The 22,264-nt window shown below is 39.8% G+C and overlaps 1 protein-coding gene across 4 annotated transcripts; it reads left to right on the top strand.

The window, feature by feature from the left end:
- Nucleotides 1-985: 985 nt before the first annotated feature.
- On the top strand, nucleotides 986-21,160 carry LOC146501343 (solute carrier family 23 member 1-like). 4 transcript variants are annotated; one of them, XM_085133689.1, is made up of 13 exons: nucleotides 986-1,002; nucleotides 1,320-8,006; nucleotides 9,562-9,696; nucleotides 10,858-11,015; nucleotides 12,795-12,954; nucleotides 13,176-13,357; nucleotides 14,074-14,194; nucleotides 14,276-14,432; nucleotides 14,512-14,765; nucleotides 14,928-15,092; nucleotides 15,177-15,285; nucleotides 15,381-15,476; nucleotides 17,195-21,160. In XM_085133689.1, exons 3-13 carry the CDS (start codon nucleotides 9,562-9,564, stop codon nucleotides 17,425-17,427), a joined length of 1,770 nt encoding a protein of 589 aa, XP_084989815.1. In that variant the 5' UTR covers nucleotides 986-1,002; nucleotides 1,320-8,006; the 3' UTR covers nucleotides 17,428-21,160. The 4 variants fall into 4 exon arrangements, with proteins under 4 accessions (XP_084989815.1, XP_084989814.1, XP_084989813.1 ...); XM_085133688.1 differs by lacking the exon at nucleotides 986-1,002 and having other exon boundaries at nucleotides 1,019-4,457; nucleotides 4,567-8,006; XM_085133687.1 differs by lacking the exon at nucleotides 986-1,002 and having other exon boundaries at nucleotides 1,019-8,006.
- The last annotated feature ends 1,104 nt before the right edge of the window (nucleotides 21,161-22,264 follow it).

Below are 22,264 nucleotides of genomic sequence, written 5' to 3'. Positions count from 1 at the left end.
TCCCACACCATTTCAACAGCAGGAGTCTGAACCACTGATACACTGATACAAGGCAGGATGGATCCATGCTTTCATGGTGTTTACACCAAATTCTGACCCTGCCATCCAAATGTCACAGCAGAAACTGAGTGTAGGAGCCATATGAGTTGTTCCTTTTTTGATTAAGTGGGTTGGTTTAAATGGACTCACTGGCTGTATCCCAATTCAGGGTCTGCAGCCTTGAAGGCCGCATTTTAAGGCCAATTACGTCACAGCGACGCGACAAAGGCTGTCCCAATTCGAAGGCTGCTCAAAATGCGGCCCTCAAATGCGTCCTTCATTTCCATGAATTTTAAGGATGTGGCGGTGTAGACTTCGTGGCCCAACATATCCCAGAATGCATAGCGCGGCGGTGGGTATGGATAATTTTGCCGAATAAAAACGGTGGGTGAGGGGCGCGGAAGAGTAAACTTTAAGTAAGTACTGAATATTATGTCACTTATTTATGTGCAAATGTTTAATAACGAAAATCATGAAAACATTACTGTTGGCCACATGTCGGCAAAGTTATGTGACATTAGTGACGTTTGTACTAACTTGGTTTTAAAGCCTTTACTTTAAAATATACGCCGTTCAATAGCTGAGCTTAATCTTACAGAGAATGATCAAAGCTCATGTAGAAACAAACAAACAAATGAACAAAAGATTTTCTCCTTCATTTCTGTCAAACAAAGCTGTATGAAACGTTTCCAGCTGTTAGTATCATGGTTGCTAGGCAACCTGGGCAGCGCGACGGAGGCTAGACCGTCCCATTTCACAAGCCTCGCACTTCCGGCCTTAGCGGTCTTTAAGTACGCGGCCCTTGTGGACCATTAAGGCTGCGTACTTTAAGGCTGCAGACCCTGAATTGGGATACAGCCACTGTATTGGTGCACAGGTGTGGGGCGTGTCTCATGGGTGTGGTAGATGATAAATGTGGTTGCACTCACCTGTTCACAGCACCTGATGTTGATGAGCAGAACGGTAGGGTGAGCATGAGGCAAAACTTTCTGTTGGCCGCAGCTTGAATGGTTTTGATGTATTTTAACTGTAACTTGATGGTTTATGTATATTTATGCACTAATTGATGCCATAGGCCAAGTTGTAGTTTGGCATAGTAGTTAGTGCAGTTCTTTGTGAGTAGCAGTTATTTGTTTGTGCAGTCTGTGCATTTGTTTAATAGTTCATCCCAGGCACTGATTTGTATATTGGACAGTTGCATGTGGAATAAAAGGAGCAAATGGTACAGAAGTGTATGTTATGTGTTCATTGCTGCGCGTCATCTGTGTCCTCATGTTTAGCCTGCCGCAGCCATAGGTTGGAGGAGCCGCAATACTGAGATTCATCAGAACAGGCAACATTTTTCCAACCTTCTGGTGTCCCGTTTTGGCGAGCCTGTGCAAACTGGAGCCTCAGTCGCTTTCTTAGCTGACAGGAGTCGTACCTGACATGGTCTTCTGCTGATGTGTTGTAATGAGTGGTTATTTGAGTTACTGCTGCCTTCTTATCAGCTCAAAGCAATCTGGTTATTCTCCTGTAATTCTGGCATCAAAGAGGCATTTTCACGCAGGGAACTAACACTTATTGGGTATTTTCTATATTTTACGGATCATTCTCTGTGCTGAAAATCCCAGTAGACCAGTAATTTCTAAAATACTCCAACCAGCCCATCAAAGTCAACCATGCCACGTACAAAGTCAAATAAATTGCCTTTGTTCTCGATTGCAATGCTCAGTTTAAACTTCAGCGTGTCCCTCTGACCATGTCTACATGCCCAGATGCATTGAGTTTATTGGATAAGTTGACCACAGACAAGGAGAATAGGTAAAGAGGGTTGCTCTCTTTTTCATCTTCTGAATAAGGAAAACTTAGTTTAAAAATTTCTCATGAAAGTGCATCACTTGCTGAGAAAGAGCCTTTCAGAAGCTAATATGAAAACAAGCTGTTTTGTGACTGTACACATACACCAATAATTCTGTTATATATGCATTTTATTGTTATTTAATAAACAAACTGTAAATATGCTTGCGTATATAAAACCCCAATTATTTTTCACTACAAGGTCTGTTTAAAATGTTTTTTTAATCATTAAGTCTGCCTCATAGCAAGGGCACTCACGCTGGTAGTTTGGTAATTTGCTTTATTTTTCCTTTTCTTTCCCTAAACTCGCTTTTGAACAGAGTGATCCTGTCACTTGTTTACTTTGAAAGGGTCTGCGATTTGATTTCGAGATGTACGATGTATGAGAAAGGCAGCCATTAATCTGATTATCTGATTTTATTCAGGTAGAAACGCAGCATGTTTGACGTATAACTCGCACGTCCTCGGTCAGTGTCTACCGGCCCGTCTGAGGAAGACATGAATGACTCACTGCTCACTATCACAGCTACAAAGATGCATGAAAATGATAGCAGGGGATTAAAACAATAAAGTGAACTTTATGATAGCTGTCATCTGCTTTAGCGGTCTTCCCTACTCACTATAAACGTGGACATTGAAAAATCATTTTCACCTGTTTCACATCTTTACTTTATAGTCTAAGTTGTTTAGATGTTGTCCGAAAGTATTTTTGGCAAGTTATGAAATTAAAAAGAAAAAAGATACAATGAAAATGAGCCTGATTATATACAACGCAGCTGTGGCGACATACACTGCTGCAGAGGGTTTCAAAGAGAATGCACATTCTTTATGTGCTCCCTCGGGCTCATTGAGAGTCTGTAGTTGCTGCATCAATAAATATGACATGAAGCATTTGTTGTGTGCCCTGAAGTCCACTAGCTGCATTTCCTTTGTTTCTATGCCACGTGTTTACATTTCTGCATCCAGCATTTTCCTTCCAGAACATGCCATCATGAGTCTGAGAGCAGATTTGCATGCATGAATGTGAACACGAGTCTCAGTCACATCACTGCTAACCGATGACTGAAGGTAACGTAGATGCATCACTGCAGCTGTCACATTTATACAGGGAAACGTCATTCAGCACAGGATGATGTGTGTCTGGTCATCATCTTGTTGCAAGTGTTTTGTTGTAACTACAGTGGGGGAAAAAATTTACTTTACCGAAACACCCTAAATCCTTGGTATTTGAAGCTTCAACTCAGTCCACAGATTTTCTAGGATGGAAGTCTGGAGCGTGGCTAAGCCACTCCAGGAGTCTAATGTGCTTCTTCTTTAGTCACTTCTTTGGTGCCTTTGTTACATGCTTTGGGTCACTGTGATGCTGGAAGACTAGTCCACAACCTGTCTTCAGTGTTCTGGATATGAGGAGGTTCTCATCCAAGATGAGAAGGCGTCCTGTATCCACAGGAGAAAAACAGGCATAGGAATAATGTTTCCACCTCCCTGCTTTACTGTGGAGAGATGTTCTTTAGGCAGTGTTGGGGAGTAACGGAATACATGTACCGCCGTTACGTATTTAAAATACAAAATATGAGTAACTGTATTCCGTTACAGTTACCGTTTAAAAAGGTGGTATTTAGAATACAGTTACTTTGTTGAAATAAATGGATTACACGGCGGTACTTCCCTGTTTCATATTGTGGCGGGTCAGGACTGTTTGGGTTTTGTTTGACAGCTACGTTCTGTTGTTCCAGGTGGCAGCGTTACGGTTGCCATGGTTACAGGGTGACGCTCTCTCTGCGTGTTTCCTTGGTGAGAGAGGCCTTCTTGTTGTTGTGCTAAGCTAATAGGCAGAATGCTACAGGTATAGCTCTAAAGAATGTAGCATCATAGGCAGTGTAGTCCGTGCTGCAGGGAGAATGGACTGCCATACACGTTATGTGTCTGTGAGCGAGGGAGGGAGAAAAAGGAAAAGTACGAGCTGTCATCGAGCAGAAACGGGAGCTGGAAGCATGTAAATATAATAATAACCACTGCAGCCAAGAAGAGCGCCTGACGAGCCCAGTTGTAAGTAAGCTATTAAGACTCGACTGTACACCGTGTTCGTGTTTTCCTCCAAAAACAATAAGTTCTGTTGGAGCAGCCTTTCAACGCCTCTCTCTGTCTCTCGCTAGCAAAGTTGACCCAGACAACAAAGTAAAGCTAGTTTTCGGCTACGAGCCCGACACAGAACCCACCGTATTAGCCAGAGGCCCCTTTCCTACGCCTCGGAGCCGCGAACCTTCAGTAACAGTAATAAATCACAGCAATAATACATTCACGTAGTTGTAAACAGCATAAGTAATCCAAAGTATTCAGAATACGTTACTCTCATTGAGCAACGTAACACGTTACAGAATACATTTTGAGGCATGTATTCTGTATTCTGTAATGGAATGCATTTTAAAAGTAACCTTCCCAACACTGTCTTTAGGTCATTCTCATCATTTCTCTTCTTCCAAGCAAAGCGGGTCAAGTCGATACTAAAGAGCTCGATTTTGGTTTCATCTGAACGCAGCACCGGCTCCCAAGCCTTCTCTGAATCATTCATAAAACAGGTGTACATTCGTGTCTTCTTGAGCACAAAGACCATCAATATTTCAGTCCATTACAATGTAGTTAGTTAACAAAGGTTTTCTTGGTGACTCTGATTCAAACTGCCTTCAGATCGTTAACAAGTTTTGGGCTGATCCTCAATCTTTCTCATGTTCATCCTCACCCCCATGAAGCAAGATCTTCAGACCAAGGCAAGTGATGGTCATTTGATATTTCTTCCTTGGCCAAATAACTGATAGCTCTTTGGTCTTGGTTGGAATGGAAGAAACTGATTCTGTGTACGGAGATTAGGAGTACCTGTAAATGACTGGATGACTGATTTTAATGGGCATACAACCAATGTGTGGCAGCCAGAGTTCTAGCAAATTCTGCAAAGCAATTCATAACTTTTTTCTGTAATGTTTTTTTTCTCTGCATTTTTGGTTTATATTCTGTCTGCATCCATTAAAATGAAAGCACCATAAAAATTAGAGACTTTATTTCTTCACAAGCGAACAAACTTAAAAATTCAGCAGGGGATTAAATTTCCTCCACTGTAAATACTTGCAACAAAACACATTACAGAAAATACTTCAGTGTTTTAGTGATCAAAGAGATCGTGTTTTACTTGCTCTATCTACACAAATTGACTGAAATGCTTTTCTAATGTCAGAATATAAAAAATTAATCTGTCTGGTAATGATACAAAATGATAAAGAGGCACTGCATATGAAAATGTTGCAGGGTGCTAATAATTTGCCAGTGACGTTAAAGCATGGTGTTCTGCAAAGAGTAATTTAGAATATAAATGACTTTCTAAGTGTGCTCGCGGAGCTCACATTGCGAGCACAGACACAGATATTAGAATTATCTCAAAGTGCAAAGAGCTTGCTTGTGGCGCTGCTAACTAAATATCTACACCCAGTAAAAGGATTTCTCTTGACTTTGGGGTGGATCTGGTTTTATTATCCCGTAGTTCTGTTTCTGCTAGTGTAATTGCTTCAGCTCAGTCAGAACAGGTGAGACAACTGTGTGAACTTGCCATGGATTACACTGACTTTAGCTTTGGAAAGTGGGTGAGTCTGGTTTGCTATGATCTCATATCAAACACCTAAATGTTGCTGCTGTAGAGACAAAGCACAGGACTGCAATTGACCCTCTTTCTGTGCTTGATAAGATCATTTCTGTTACCTAACTGGACACTAGAGTCTGTTTTCAACTGATGACAGTGACATATATTGCCAAAATATATTGCCATACCCAGTGTTGGGGAGTAACGGAATACATGTACCGCCGTTACGTATTTAAAATACAAACTATGAGCAACTGTATTCCGTTACAGTTACCGTTTAAAAAGGTGGTATTTAGAATACAGTTACTTTGTTGAAATAAATGGATTACACGGCGGTACTTCCCTGTTTCATATTGTGGCGGGTCAGGACTGTTTGGATTTTGTTTGACAGCTACATTCTGTTGTTCCAGGCGGCGGCGTTACGGTTGCCATGGTTACAGGGTGACGCTCTCGCTCTGCGTGTTTCCTGGGTGAGAGAGGCCTTTTTGTTGTTGTTGTTGTGCTAAGTTAATAGGCAGAAAGCTACCGGTATAGCTCTAAAGAATGTAGCATCATAGGCAGTGTAGTCCGTGCTGCAGGGAGAATGGACTGCCATACACGTTATGTGTCTGTGAGCGAGGGAGGGAGAAAAAGGAAAAGTATGAGCTGTCATCGAGCAGAAACGGGAGCTGGAAGCATGTAAATATAATAATAACCACTGCAGCCAAGAAGAGAGCCTGACGAGCCCAGCTGTAAGTAAGCTATTAAGACTCGACTGTACACAGTGTTCGTGTTTTCCTCCATAATGCCTCTCTCTGTCTCTCGCAAGCAAAGTTGACCCAGACAACAAAGCCTGACACAGAACCCACCGTATTAGCCAGAGGTCCCTTTACTACGGTTCGGAGCCGCGGACCTTCAGTAACAGTAATAAATCACAGCAATAGTACATTCATGTAGTTGTAAACAGCATTATAATATATTAAGTAATCCAAAGTATTCTGTTACGTTACTCTCATTGAGTAACGTGTTATCTATGAGTTCAACGTGAAATCAGCAAATCAAAGAAGAAAAACAATTTTTTAAACATCAAACCCGCTGAGACACTAAAGCCGCGCAGTCCTCGCCCAAATATCCTCTCTATGACATATTAATGTTGCATTCTGCTGCATTTTTTTTAAAGTTTCCCGTGAGTTTTCTTCGTCATGAGTTTAACTGGACAATCATTTACCTCGGTGTACTCTGATCTCAGCATTAAACCCTCAGAGAGGTGATGGGAACAGTGTCATCTTGTTAATGTTGCTCTGGGAAACATTACATCGGGTGTTGGTATTCGGGTCGATGCTACTTTGATATTGCATAGCTGAATATTACTGTCAAACAAACACACCCACTTACAGCAATGATTAGGCCCCACCCTAAAACCTGCGAAGGATTGCTACCACCCACAAGTGGTTTTATTGTTAAGAAGATAAGATAAGATAAGACTTTATTGATCCCACAACGGGGAAATTTTTGCGTCACCTCAGCTCAGCTACAGATATCAGAAGGAAATACAAAATGATTGGTGAGTTCATGCACCCACTCATATTCACATTTGCCAGATTTATTTTATGCTCGTACTCACTGCTGAACCTCCCATTTACATTTATATTTACACATTTATTTCCTCATGTTCTCTTGTAGATTTCCTTGTGCATGACTTGAGAATATCCTTTACTTTAATTCATACTTTGTCGCTTAAAAGTTTCATGTGTGCTTTGGGATTTTTGGATTTTTGTATATTTTGTTTAAGGCATGAGACCCCAGGCCTAGACTCAGTGTTTTCAATCTTTTTATCTGCCTCTGGTGTTATGTATTTGGACGCTTTCATCTCTGAACCATCACACCACCTCTCCACCAAGTTTCAGGATTTTTAGTTTATTAGTTTTCCGGCATTCTTACTGACATACAGCAGGACATACAGCTCTGCAGGGCCAAGTATATCCCCAATCATGCACCATCTATAATCATACAACATTTTATCACTATTGCTGATATATATAATCTACAAACTATAAATTGCTTTCTGTCAACTTATCACAGCTTTTACTGGACTTTACGATTATTTAGAGTAAGTTAGGTGCCTGGAAGTCAACCTTTTTAATTTTTATGCTTTTTGCATTAAATCATCATATTTGAACACGAGCCATGAATGCAATTAAAGATTATCTATGTAAATAAAATCCATTCACTTATTTTTTTTTTCCATTTATCCAATTCAGTGTCACAACATCCTCACTGTCATAGGGCAAGAGCTATGGGACATCCTGGACAAGTCGCAGGACCAACACAGAGAGACAGACAATTAACCAATTAACATAACATGCTTGGTATGTAAGCCAGAGTGCCAGGTGTAAAACCATGCAGACAAGGGGAGACCATGCAAATTCCACAATCGCCCAGTGGATTTGACCCGAGGAACTTTTTGCAGTGAGGAGATGGAAAACGAAAACACTGGCACTGCAGCATCTTCTATCCCAAGGTAAAGCACGGTGGAGGGAGCATAATAGTGTCTGTTTTCCTACATCGAGCTGGGATAGGTTGTAATCATTGATAGAGCAAGAAATTCTGAATTCTTTGAAGATGAATGTGGTGCATAAAGAAAAACAGTGACCTTAAGCACACTGGCTGTTCTACCACAGATAGAATAAGAAGAATGAGGCTCAATAAATCAGTGTTTTTTGGAAAATTCAATCCAAATTAGACAATTGGGCAAAAATTCCCATTAGCTGATGTTCAGGAGCAAAAAGGGGGGGTCACACCAGACCTTGAAAGCAAAAGTGCATAATTTTTAACTGACAGAAACTGGATAATATATGAACAAATGCAATAGTCAGTGTCATTTATTTACCTTGTTCTCCTAACTTACTTTTACCACTAGGAAGTCCACATGGTTAAAAAATAATTAACACGGGTGCCTGGAGCTGAACTTAGTCCTGGGATGACCATAATAGTACTAGCTATAAATGTGATACTCTGAAAGGCAGACACTGCCAGCAAGACACCTTTACAACATCCTGTCCACCTTTGGCTCCTTAACATGTAACAGCTGCTTGTTAGTACATTGTTGTACATACAGTTCGGTTCATCTCTTGTTAGAAAATCTACTTCATTTTGAAATTTCAATGGCTTCTGGGATGGACAGCAGTGGACTCGACAATCTTGCGTTTGATGTGAGTACAATAACGTGTTTTTGTAAAAGATAGCATTGTTTGCTTCTTTGAGCATTCTTTCTAAATAAGGTCAGCATCAGTAGGCACCTGGAAACGTTCAGATTGCCTTTAACTGCAATAAGAGCTGCGCTTAACTCTGTTCTAAGTGATCCAGTGGGAGTAAAGGGTGAGAAAGTTTTGCAACCTACTAGTGCTTGCTGCAGTTTAGAGCACACACAATACACAATATGGTCTTTTCTTTTAAACATACGAGTCCAATAAAGAAATAAAATGCTTTATAATGTCTGTGCATTCCATTGCATCTACTCTCTGCCTGAACGTGCACATAAAACCTTAAATTATTCAATGATTCAGAATTAAATAATGAATATTTACAAGTCATAAAAAGCAGCTGAAGGCAGGTCATTACACTAGCACAGTGCTTAAAAAAATTTATTGGACCACCTGTCATAAAAACGAGAATTCACACATTTTAGCATCTGTCAAAAAACTTTGTTTGAAAACTAAAATAATTAAATTTTTTCGTATATTTAGCATCCTAGTTAAAAATGATTATGTACTGTTTTATTGGTTGTTGTTTTGTTTTTTATAAAAGTGTAAATTTCAAAATTCATGGACAACTATAATTGTATTTTACAATCAAAACTATTATTTCAGTTATAGAGCTTTCACAGAAACAACAATTGTAATAATAAATTTCTTAAAGCACTGTATGTCCTCAGTAAAAAGTTTTGTTCCCTGTTTTTATATAAACTGGAAGTGAACTAGTCCTGAGATAATGATTTTTCATCTCCTTTTATTTTGGCATACTAATTTTTTTTGTATTGATTTTTTTGTATTGATTTTTTTTCTATGATATTACAGATGGATGAGCAAGTTAATGATCACCTCAAAGGAAAGGCGTGTAAAACGTCTGAAACAGATGGAGACAGAAATAAACCGACGTATTGTGTGACTGATGTTCCACCTTGGTACCTGTGCATTTTCTTGGCCATTCAGGTGTGTTTAATCTTTGATGTGATTAGTGTATTGTTGTCTGTTTCATCCATTTATCAGTCATGTATAATCAGATCCAAAAGTTTTTGAACAATGACAAAGCCCCCTATTTTCAGAGGGTCAAAAGTAACTGGACACCCACTTAGCAAGCAGTTTAAGGGCTGCATTTAGATTTGGATTTCCCTCTCAAATGAGATCCAAAGACATGTTTCTGCAAACAAAAAAAATCTATAATTGGGCTGAAAATTCGAAATAAACCAGAGAAAGCAAAAACAGTAGGAGTGGTCACAACAATCTTAAAAGGAATCAATGCACAGGTCAACTCAGCAACATCAAAATTCCTGAAAGACCACAGGTGACAACTAAAGTGCACGATACCATCCTTTTTTCCATGGCTAAGAAAAAGAACTTTAAGAACACTCTCAAGGAGGTAGGTTTACCTCTGTGAGATGTCTTCATGGATGTAAATGCAAAAAAGGAGCAGACAGATTAGACTTAAACATCTAACACAGACTGAACAGTTCTGGAAAACATATGAAGAACGAAAGGAACCGCTCATATCACATCATCTGTGAAGTATGGTGGAACTGATGTTAAGGCACGTGCATGAGTGGCTGCTAATGGTGTTTATTGATGATGTGACTGCTCATAGAAACAGGAGGATGCATTGTAAAGTGTACAGGGCTGTACTCTCTGCTCAGATTCAACCAAATACTGCCAAACTGATTGGCGAGTACTTCACAGAGTAAACAAATAATGACATAAAAGGTAAAGAAATTTGATATTTTTCTGTGGCAAAGTGTCTCACAGGAGGACATGTTTGCTTTTGATGATGTCCATGGGTTCTAGACTTCAGGCAGTCAGTAACTGCAAGTGATTTTCAAGTATTAAACACAATCCTTGTATTTCTTATTACATTAGGTTGTCCACTTACTTTTGACAGTGTAGTGGTGGACAGAGATCCAACTGTAAACATCACAACAGCAGTTAAGGAGTCTAAAAGCAACCCCTTTTTGTTTGTGTACAAATACAGAAAATGACCCCATACCGTAAGCGACGCGGATGCCTTATAGGCCTTCTGCTCTCTCTGTTTCACTAATGTTGGTAACAGTGTAATCACTGCCATCGTTTTGTCATCATCATCACTGTTTGTCTCTTCTACAGCATTACCTGACAGCATTTGGTGCGATAATCTCCATCCCTCTCATCCTCTCAGAGGGCCTATGTCTGCAGCATGACAGCCTGACCCAGAGTCAGCTCATTAACAACATCTTCTTCGTCTCTGGCCTGTGCACGATTCTGCAGGTCATCTTCGGTGTCAGGTAATAGTGCTGCTGCTGGGTTATTGCTGCTTTGTATCCTTTAGGGATGGTCTGATATTGACTTAATAGTTAATACAACTCTGTCTGCACAAGATGTTGCTGCCGTGGATGAGCAAGAGCATGTTCAAAAATTCAGTAAAATTCTAATACTTCCATAGATACAGTGATGGGAATAACGGCGTTACTAACGGCGTTACTTTTTTCAGTAACGAGCAATCTAATTAATTACTATTCATATCGTTACAACGCCGTTGCAGTTACTAACAAGAAATGATGCGGTCCGTTAGTATTTTTCAACAAACAGACGGTTGAAGCTGTGTTCAGCTTACCTGTTAACTTAACTGTTTACGTAAGTAATCGCTACAGCTTTAAGCAGCTGCGCGCGCTCCCGCGGACGGTAATCACGGTCACTGTCTAGCACAACACCTGGAGCTAAGGGGTCGAAACAATCGCATGAGTGCTGCTGTTTGACTGAGGAAGAATAAAGTAGTCGTGGTAAGCCAATCTCATGACCACTTCAAGATGCCAAAGCAACAAGGTGATAGATACCAGTTTATAAACTGTGTTGATAGGCCACGTAAAACCAGAGTCATGATGCTGTCTCCAGGTAGAAACAGCAGTGATACACCTGCTGCTGTCAGACCTGCAGGTATCAGGCTGTGATGTTCTCCTTTATAGTGGACAGAAATATTTGGAGTGGCACAAATAATTTGTGTGGCATCTTATTGAATGCAGAACAGCTGATGGTTATGTAAATAGTTTGAAATGGTTATTTTTAAAAAAGGTAAATGGATGCAAATAACTTTGTTTGCAAAACCTGTGCATATGATTTTAAAATCGACAATTTATATTTGCATTTAAAGTTATGAAATATGATTACAATAAACATGATATGGTTGTTACAGTAAAAAATATAACTTTTTCTACTCGGATTTTATGTTTTTTGTCTGATTTTAGATCAGTTGTGTTAATACAGTGTGTCAAAATGAAAACATGACTGTAAATTCAGACACGTGAGGTTGTACTGAAAACAATGATACCAAACAAGGCAAAGAAAATAGTTTTTAAAGGTAAAATGTGGAGAAAAAATCAAAAGTAGTTAAAAATGGCCAATTATACCCTGGACCCCAGAGGGTTAAACGTTTTTTAAAGTAATGCAATAGTTACTTTTCAAGTAATTAATTACTTTTAGAATATTGTAACTCAGTTTCTAACTCATTTACTTTTTTAAAAAAGTAACTAGTAACTATAATTAATTACTTTTTCAAAGTAACTTGCCCAACACTGCATAGATACTTTGTTTCTTTTACTAAAGCCCAATCACATTTTTATGACAGGAATTAATAAAAAAAAAAAAAAGTACTTATGACACGAATACATGTTAAGTTTGAAAGGTAGCTGAATTAGAAAGATTATTAAATAACAACAAAAAGAAAAAAAACAGGCATTAATTGGTGCTTGTAGTAAAGCACCAATTAGTAAATGTTAGCTTGCTATTATGCTAAATATTGTTCATTTTGTCTTTCTGGACATGCAACCATGTAAGTACTATAGGGCACAAAGCTATGGTCTATTAGCAAGACGTACAATGACTTTTTTGTGCATAGTATTGCATAATTTAGGCTAAAAAACAAACAAGCTTACTAAAAAGAAAATTGAATCTGCTAGCTTGTGCTTAACGGCTACTGTCTTCTTTTGTTAGCGTACCATGTGCTAACTATGGGTCTAACTGATTGTCTGTTTATCTGAAAGTTATTACTGTTTATGTCACACTTCTAGGCTTCCCATCCTACAGGGAGGTACATTTGCCTTGGTGACCCCAGCCATGGCCTTGTTGTCCATGCCAGACTGGGAATGCCCAGCTTGGACCAAGAATGCCAGCCTGGTCAATACCTCCTCACCTGTCTTCATAGAAGTGTGGCAGACCCGCATGAGAACAGTGAGCCAACACAAATTCTGCGCATCCAAATCTTTGCTTAAAAGCACGCTAACAAAAAGATAACAGCACTTCTGCAGAGCTCATGATTTATTCAGTAAACACATGTGGTTTGCACTCCAGGAAGTAACAAGTTGTACTCATTGTTTAAGTCTATCACTCAGCCAAAGAAAGCACGGTGACATTGATACTGATTTTCTTGAACACTATGTTCCTGTCCACAGCTGCAGGGCTCTATTATGGTGGCCTCTCTCCTCCAGGTCTTGGTTGGTTTCTCTGGCCTCATCGGCTTCCTCATGCGCTTCATTGGTCCCTTAACCATTGCTCCAACTGTGTCACTCATAGGCCTGTCGGTGTACGACTCAGCTGGAGTGAAGGCAGGCAGCCACTGGGGCATTTCTGCTATGTATGTAACCACTCTGAAGCATCAGTATGGGGTTGAAGATTTTCATCCCACGAGGTCACAGTCTAGACTTACATCAGGATGTAAATTCTGCCTTGTCGTGGTTTAGTATGCAGCCAAAAGCTAGTGATTTAAACATGGTGTCTACAGCGGTATCACCAGTATCTTCCCATATGGAAAAGAAATAGAAAAAACTTGCATCAGATGTGGCCTACTTCATATAGTGAATCATATAAGGCTTATATGATTTACCCATGAAAGTGGCCACTTTCATATTATTGTTTTAGTAAGTTTTCAAAACATACAAGTTTAATTTATATAAATTTTCAAGGGATCTTATATCTGTTTTCACTCTTGTATGCTTTTCATACAAGTTTCACACAGGACAGATACAAACTTTATAAGATTTATGTATATATTTTCCATATGGGTTTCCAATGACACAATAAATATGAAGTCATAATTGAGTAAAATGCACTGAAATATTTTCTAAAAATCAAAGATTTATTTAATAAAACATAAAAATCTTTAAGGAAAATGTGTCAAACAATCAAATAATTCCATTCGACTATATTCCATAAAATGTAACAATTTGTACTTGGGTAACCAAAAGACCTGGGAATTTTACATGCAATTAAATTAGTCAGCAGTTTGTGTTGATGTTTTTTGAGTTTTTGTTTGCACATCATCACCTTTTGCTTATTCTTTTCTATGCACAGGACCACAGTGCTGATCATCCTTTTCTCTCAATATCTCCGCCGCATACCAATCCCTGTTCCTGCATACGACAAGATCAAGAAACTGCACGTCTCAAAGTTCTTTCTCTTTCAGATAATGCCAGTATGTTCTCTTAAAATTCGACTTCATATGTGATGTAGCAAAAACATACTGGCTCTAATACTAACGTTAGATGTTGATTAGATTCTCCTGGGCATTGCAGTCTCATGGTTAGTCTGCTACCTCCTCACCATCTATGATGTCCTGCCATCTGATCCAGATGAATACGGCTACCTGGCTCGCACAGATGTGAAGGGAAATGTCGTGAGTGAGGCTTCTTGGTTCACATTTACTTATCCTGGTGAGTTCACAGGGAATTAAAACAATGCCAAAAGACGTATTCAGCAGTGACAAGCCTAACTGTTGACCTACCTATTCAGGTAAATGGGGGTTGCCAACTGTTAGCCTGGCAGGTGTGGTTGGCATTATTGCTGGAATAATATGCTCCATGGCAGAGTCTGTGGGTGACTACCATGCATGTGCCAGGCTGTCAGGAGCACCGCCTCCCCCCAAGCACGCCATCAATCGTGGCATCGGTGTCGAGGGAGTCGGGTCTCTGTTGGCAGGGGCGTTTGGCACGGGCAATGGCACTACTTCATTTAGCGAGAATGTGGCAGCCCTCGGCATCACCAGAGTAAGATACTGTGAATATGAATTGCATAAAATGTTCCACTCTGGAGCTTTATTATCTTTCAACACAAGGATCAAGACTGCAAATCTAATTTATGAGTGAGGCTGTGGGTCCTGATTACCCAGGGAAAACATATGAACCGCATGATGTTTCATTTGGCAACAGGTGGGCAGTCGAACAGTGATTCTTCTGAGTGGATTTGTCATGATTTTGATGGGGATGCTGGGAAAAATTGGAGCAATCTTCACAACCATCCCTACACCTGTGATTGGAGGGATGTTCATGATCATGTTTGGAGTCATAGGAGCTGCTGGAATTTCTAATCTGCAGGTAAACAACCGTGCTAAATCCTATTTTTAAATCATTTAATTTTTTGCTACTATCTGTGTTTTGCTGACACATCTTACATGGCAGTCCACAGATATGAATTCTTCTCGGAATATCTTTATATTTGGTTTCTCCATGTTTTCTGCACTTGTTATTCCAAATTGGATCATGAAGAATCCCACTTTTCTTGACACAGGTAAAATCACCATTGAAAATATCACTATAAATAGTTTTTAATGTTAAATAAAAAGCAAATCATCCAAAATCTTTTGTGATACTTTTTTCTCTCAGGTGTCAACGAGGTGGATCAAGTGTTGCAAATATTGTTGACTACTCATATGTTTGTAGGAGGGTTCCTTGGCTTCTTCTTAGATAACACAATTCCTGGTAAGCTGAAATGATGGCTTCTCTTGAATAATACAGACTTTTCATAACAAATGGCACAGATGTATTTAAGGTACATATTTATACCAGCATATCATTGAAGTATACTAGTCGTATGGCCCTGCTTTTGTGCATGTTGCCTCCTCAGCATGCGTGTATGCTTGAATGTATAGGTAATTATATTAGTAATAGCTCTACTTTTTCTACTGTGACCTGTGAAGAGATGGCATCAGGGGACTGAAAAAATAGTAGATTTTATCGCAGCTACCTTGGGCAGGTCTCACTTGCAAAACAGAGGTATCTCAATGGGACTTCTTGGTAAATGCAGGTAATAAATACAGTTAAAGCTGCAATCAGTGCGTCTCAGTGCATGCTCAGGGGTTTAAGCCTGGGGATGCTAATTGGTTGTTCCTTAAATTGGCTACTGAACCCACACCCCCACCCACCACGCCCACTAGGTGGTGATGGAGAATAACCACTAATTATAAGACACACTGCTTTATATCATGCATGGAACCACCAATAAAAGTTTCATGTACCCGGGATGATGATTATCACCTACTGTTGACTTCCTATTGCCATAAGTGTGACCTCCAGAGTCTCCAGACTCTGACTCTTATCAAACATGTGAAGTCTGGGGCTGACCGAACAATGTATACTTGAGATATACTGCAATTTCCTGTTTCATTGCCAAAAATCAGTATTCAACATGGCACCAATGTCACATCCTTTGATGAAAACTCAGTTTTCAAATTGTAGTACAACTAACTGGTTAACCTTATAGCCAAATGCCATTTGTATCATATTTGCTACATGAGTTTCTGAGACCTCTATCTCATAATTGCCATAATTTCAAAATGTTATGGACAAAACTCATGGCATTTCTCGTTGCCACAAGGGGGCACTATGACCACCATTAAATATTTCTATAAAAATATATTCGTTTATATGGAAATATCAGAAAGAAGTCTGGGCCAGATTGAATAATCTCTAAGTGAATGACAGCAAATTAAAATTCCAAGTGTTCGAAATTCACCACAGTGCCACAGATACCGCCTTCAACAAAGACTCAAAGTTAGCAATATAACATTTCCCAGCTCTGTTATTTAGACAAACCAAATATGAAATTGATACAATTACAACCCTAGAAGGAGTTTGAAAAAGTACAACGACTGAATAATATAAAAATGGCACCAAAATCAATTAAAAATGACAGGCTTCCTGTGTGGTGTTAATTCAAAATGGTAGAATTACTAATAAATAAAGCTAACCAAGAAATGCAAAAGACCGCAGTCCCTTTAAAAGGGAGTCAATCCTCATTTACCGACAAATTTACAAATTTACCGACAGCTAATAGTATATACTTTGGAGTGTGGCTCCCTGGTGTTCTCCCAGCCTGAGGAGGTCACAAATAATCTGCTCCCAGTGCTGGTCTCAAGCCTGGATAAATGGGGAGGTTGTATTAAGAAGGGCATCCAGCATAAAATCTGTACCAACTCAAACATGCAGATCAATGTGTTGTGGCTTTGGGAAATAATGGAGTCAAACGTATCTTCTTCAAACACACTATATGCAGTATGTCACCCCGGCTTAAAGTCAAACACATCTAGGAGCAGTTAGCTGACATATCAACAGTGACTGAGCTTGTTTTACACTGTATATGTGTACATATAAAGAAAGGTGTGGCATATTCAACTAACAGCCTTCTTCATACCATTCAGGGAGTAAACGTGAACGTGGCCTCTTAGCCTGGGAAAACGTGTATCTTCAAGACTCTAGCAGCAGTTTGGAAACTGATGAGGTGTATGATCTTCCGTTTGGCATAACTTCTCACCTCCAATCTCAATCCTGGGCTCGTTACATCCCTTTCTGCCCACACAAGCGTCACAGATCTCAGTCGGAGGACAACCATGTGTCACAGAGCCCGGGGAGTGAGTACAGCACACGGATCTGAACGACCTTAAGTTTGCTTCTTAGTTTGAATCAAACTGCTTGTTTCTTACCAAGACGTGTCACAGAAAAGACTGTGGTGTTTAGACCGTGCATCACTGACTGATGGATATCTTTTAAATTGAACCATGTACTGGTTAGCTGTAAATATCAGGTATATATGCATTTAAGGTAACTCTCTCTCTTTGCTTGATCTTGATTGCAAATAGAGATCTGTCCATCTTTAAAAAAACAAGAACAAGACAGTGGGATTATCTCTGTCAAACCTGCAGTCGCTTTATTTTTGATGTGCAAAGTAGATTTTGACAGTTTGAGCCTGTCTGCACCGAAAAGGAATAAAAATATCTAAGACTCGGATTCTGTCAACACCAATTAAAGGAGGACTTCAGAGCGATCAGAGTGTTACTGTGTGCCACCATTACTCCCAGATCTTCCAATAACTTGGTGCTGGTCACACAAACAGAAACAGAAAACTGGAATAATGTGCTTTTCTTTCTTCTCTTTCGAAGGAAATTAAATTTAGCCCGTGGATAAATTTATTATCACACAGCACCATCTCCCCATTCATTCAGGCAGCTGCTTAAAAACCCACAGCAGCAGCCCCCTGAGCTGTTATTGTGTTTCCTTTAGCGAAAACAAACACAGATAACGCATCTTCTCAATCTCCCTGCCTTCCATGCTGTCATATCTTTCTCCCTCTGTATTCATTTCCTTTGTCTGAGCAACTTTGACAGACAGGTGGGATATGGTGCAATGCTGCGATCTGTGGAGCCATCAGTGTTCCCTGGGGCCTATTTTGACCACAAGTCATTGGTTGGTTGCACACCCTAATGTTATTTCAGGATGGCGTGCTAGAACGAGGCACTGAGTGTAATTTTCACTTTAGAAATCTCACATTTTCTTTGATTGGATGTACCTCGGTGGGAACATATTGCAGAATATTAAATTTTGCACAGTGTTCTGGAAAGTGGCGTTCCTCCTCAGTAAGTCAAAGTTTTGTACGGCCCAAATTGTAGCAGGGATCTGCATATCAGTGGCATAAAAGATTATAACTTAGCAATTCCCACTCACTGACGGGACTTCAACCCTGAGGAATCGCCTTTATTTTCTTTTTCAATCATCAGCGTCCCGTGACGTGCCCTGCTTTATGAGATCTATTGTAAGCTCTTGAAAGATCAGATCTCAAATGCCAAGTTTATATTTTCTGACACAACTATCACTGCAAATGGAGTTTGAGTGGAGCAGCGTGAGGCTCAAAGAGAATCCTTGAGAAATAGAAAATGACTGTGCATTTATTGCCGGTAGATAGAGCCACACTGCGGGCAAAAGCTTGACACGATGCTGATTCATTCATTCATTGAAACGTGGTAAATAATAAGCATCCAGTGAAGGTATGTGAAGTATATGTAAGCTGACCTCATTTATGGGCTGTAATTCCATGGTAACTGCTATTTTTCTGTTTATAAGACTCAAGCCCAACATAATTATACATAATTATGTGTGTAAATGAAACATAATTATGCCCTGAAGGTCATCATCAGAGAGTATTAAATGCTATGAATTGTCAAGAAAATAAGAGCAAAGACATTCATAAAATGTTGTTTCCATAACTGTTTTGTATTTATTTGTTTCATTTAAACTTAACATTTTTACATGTTTATGCGCACATTGGGAACACTTTTACTCACAAAGAGGAAACACTCTCACCTGACAAAGTGTGATTTATTCCTAGAATAAAGATCAGGTTAGCGCTTTGGGAAACGGCCCGCTCATTTCCTGAGCTGGGTGTCGAGCATACAGTGGGGCAAAAAAGTATTTAGTCAGCCACCGATTGTGCAAGTTCCCCCACTTAAAATGATGACAGAGGTCAGTAATTTGCACCAGAGGTACACTTCAACTGTGAGAGACAGAATGTGAAAAAGAAAAAAATCCATGAATTCACATGGTAGGATTTGTAAAGAATTTATTCATAAATCAGGGTGGAAAATAAGTATTTGGTCAATAACAAAAATACAACTCAATACTTTGTAACATAACCTTTGTTGGCAATAACAGAGGTCAAATGTTTACTATAGGTCTTTACCAGGTTTGCGCACACAGTAGCTGGTATTTTGGCCCATTCCTCCATGCAGATCTTCTCAAGAGCAGTGATGTTTTGGGGCTGTCGCCGAGCAACACGGACTTTCAACTCCCGCCACAGATTTTCTATGGGGTTGAGGTCTGGAGACTGGCTAGGCCACTCCAGGACTTTCAAATGCTTCTTACGGAGCCACTCCTTTGTTGCCCGGGCGGTGTGTTTTGGATCATTGTCATGTTGGAAGACCCAGCCTCGTTTCATCTTCAAAGTTCTCACTGATGGAAGGAGGTTTTGGCTCAAAATCTCACGATACTTGGCCCCATTCATTCTGTCCTTAACACGGATCAGTCGTCCTGTCCCCTTGGCAGAAAAACAGCCCCATAGAATGATGTTTCCACCCCCATGCTTCACAGTAGGTATGGTGTTCTTGGGATGCAACTCAGTATTCTTCTTCCTCCAAACACGACGAGTTGAGTTTATACCAAAAAGTTCTACTTTGGTTTCATCTGACCACATGACATTCTCCCAATCCTCTGCTGTATCATCCATGTGCTCTCTGGCAAACTTCAGACGGGCCTGGACATGCACTGGCTTCAGCAGCGGAACACGTCTGGCACTGCGGGATTTGATTCCCTGCCGTTGTAGTGTGTTACTGATGGTGACCTTTGTTACTTTGGTCCCAGCTCTCTGCAGGTCATTCACCAGGTCCCCCCGTGTGGTTCTGGGATCTTTGCTCACCGTTCTCATGATCATTTTGACCCCACGGGATGAGATCTTGCGTGGAGCCCCAGATCGAGGGAGATTATCAGTGGTCTTGTATGTCTTCCATTTTCTGATGATTGCTCCCACAGTTGATTTTTTTCACACCAAGCTGCTTGCCTATTGTAGATTCACTCTTCCCAGTCTGGTGCAGGTCTACAATTCTTTTCCTGGTGTCCTTCGAAAGCTCTTTGGTCTTGGCCATGGCGGAGTTTGGAGTCTGACTGGTTGAGGCTGTGGACAGGTGTCTTTTATACAGATGATGAGGTCAAACAGGTGCCATTCATACAGGTAACGAGTGGGGGACAGAAAAGCTTCTTACAGAAGACGTTACAGGTCTGTGAGAGCCAGGGATTTTCCTTGTTTGAGGTGACCAAATACTTATTTTCCACCCTGATTTACGAATAAATTCTTTACAAATCCTACCATGTGAATTCATGGATTTTTTTTTCACATTCTGTCTCTCACAGTTGAAGTGTACCTCTGGTGCAAATTACTGACCTCTGTCATCATTTTAAGTGGGGGAACTTGCACAATTGGTGGCTGACTAAATACTTTTTTGCCCCACTGTATCTTGTACATCGGCGCTCAGAAATACTGATTGTCTTCACACTGAAGAACGGTGAGGAAGGAACCTCGTCTAAGGTCGAGTGAAGCAAATCTGTTTGTGACATGTAGTATTTTTATTCCATACAGAAACTACATGTGTTGTTGTAGCAAAAGCTAACAGGGTTACTTGTAAGGCAGCCGGTTATACTGCTGTGTACTGCCAGGATTATGCCTGGAATAATGGGACTATAAATTTGATGCGTTTCCTCGTGCTCACTGGTGGAAGAAATGATGACACTGGTTTACCTTCAAATAAACTCTGACAGCTTTTAAATAATAAAATTTGAAACAAAGTTAAAATTGTATGTTCCTTCCTTTCACAGACACATTGATCATATTAATCTTCATAAACTAAAGTCTCAGAATTACAAACCCAATGCCACAAAACAATTCGGGATGCTGTGTAAAGTGTCAATTTAAAAACAAACAAACAAACTGAATGTGATTGTTTTCAGATCACACACCAACACATTTAATTCAGAGTAAAGCACAGAAAATGTAATATGTTTCAATTGTGTAAATGTAATGTTGATGGCAGCAACACATCGCTGAAAAGTTGGGACACGGCCATGTTTACCTGTGTAGCACCATCTCTTCTTTTAACAACAGTAAACATGTGGGGACGGAGGAGACGAGCTGCTGGAGAGGACTGTTGTCCTATTTATGTCTGATAGAGGATTCTAGCTGCTCAACAGTCCTGGGTTTTATTTGTCATATTTTTTGTTTGTCGATGTGCATTCAGCTGGTGACAGGTAGAATAGAATAGAAGAGAATAGAATACCTTTTAGTGTCACTATATACATGTATAATGAGATTCAGAGCAGCTCCTATCCAGTGCAGACATGTGGGAAAAGAAAAGGGGGGATGAGGTGCATAGTTCTGAGGCATTATGAACAGTCTCAATTAAAATATCAAATATACAAATATTGGAAAAAATGAAAAATACAAATAAATAGGGTTTACAGTACAGTTTTTTTTTATGTTTATTTATAAGATTGTAAGTTCGAAGTTACATAAAATCACACCAGACAAAGGACATAAGATTCGAAAATAATAACATTCAAGCACAGAAGAAAAAGAAAAACAAACAACAAAAAAACGGGAAAGAAAAGAAAAAATACACCGGCTAGCCAGTACAAATCAAAAGTTCAAAAGAAACACCAGTGTCCAAAGAAGATGATCTTCTGTGTGAGGTTAGACAGGGCAACAGAGAGTTCACCACGTCCAGAAGATGCGGGGAACAAGTCCAAGAAGGAATCAGGGTCCGGCAGAAGTGCAGTTTCACACAAACACAAAATGCAGTCAAATAGGTTAAAGTTTATGTTGAATCCCCGTTAATATGATTAAGAAAAGGGCCCCAGATTTCGACAAACTAAAAATGAGTGTCAGCCAGACG

The sequence above is a fragment of the Neolamprologus multifasciatus genome, chromosome 15 (genome assembly GCF_963576455.1).
Source record: "Neolamprologus multifasciatus chromosome 15, fNeoMul1.2, whole genome shotgun sequence".
In the NCBI taxonomy this organism is placed as follows: domain Eukaryota; kingdom Metazoa; phylum Chordata; class Actinopteri; order Cichliformes; family Cichlidae; genus Neolamprologus; species Neolamprologus multifasciatus.
This window is presented reverse-complemented; position numbering and strand designations above follow the sequence as displayed.

Coding starts and splice junctions, on each gene's coding strand:
- LOC146501343 (XM_085133686.1), top strand. CDS start 8,650: ATGGCTTCTGGGATGGACAGCAGTGGACTCGACAATCTTGCGTTTGAT. Junction 14,195..14,275: donor TTCTCTTTCAGATAATGCCA/GTATGTTCTCTT, acceptor GATGTTGATTAG/ATTCTCCTGGGCATTGCAGT. Junction 15,477..17,194: donor CTTAGATAACACAATTCCTG/GTAAGCTGAAAT, acceptor CATACCATTCAG/GGAGTAAACGTGAACGTGGC.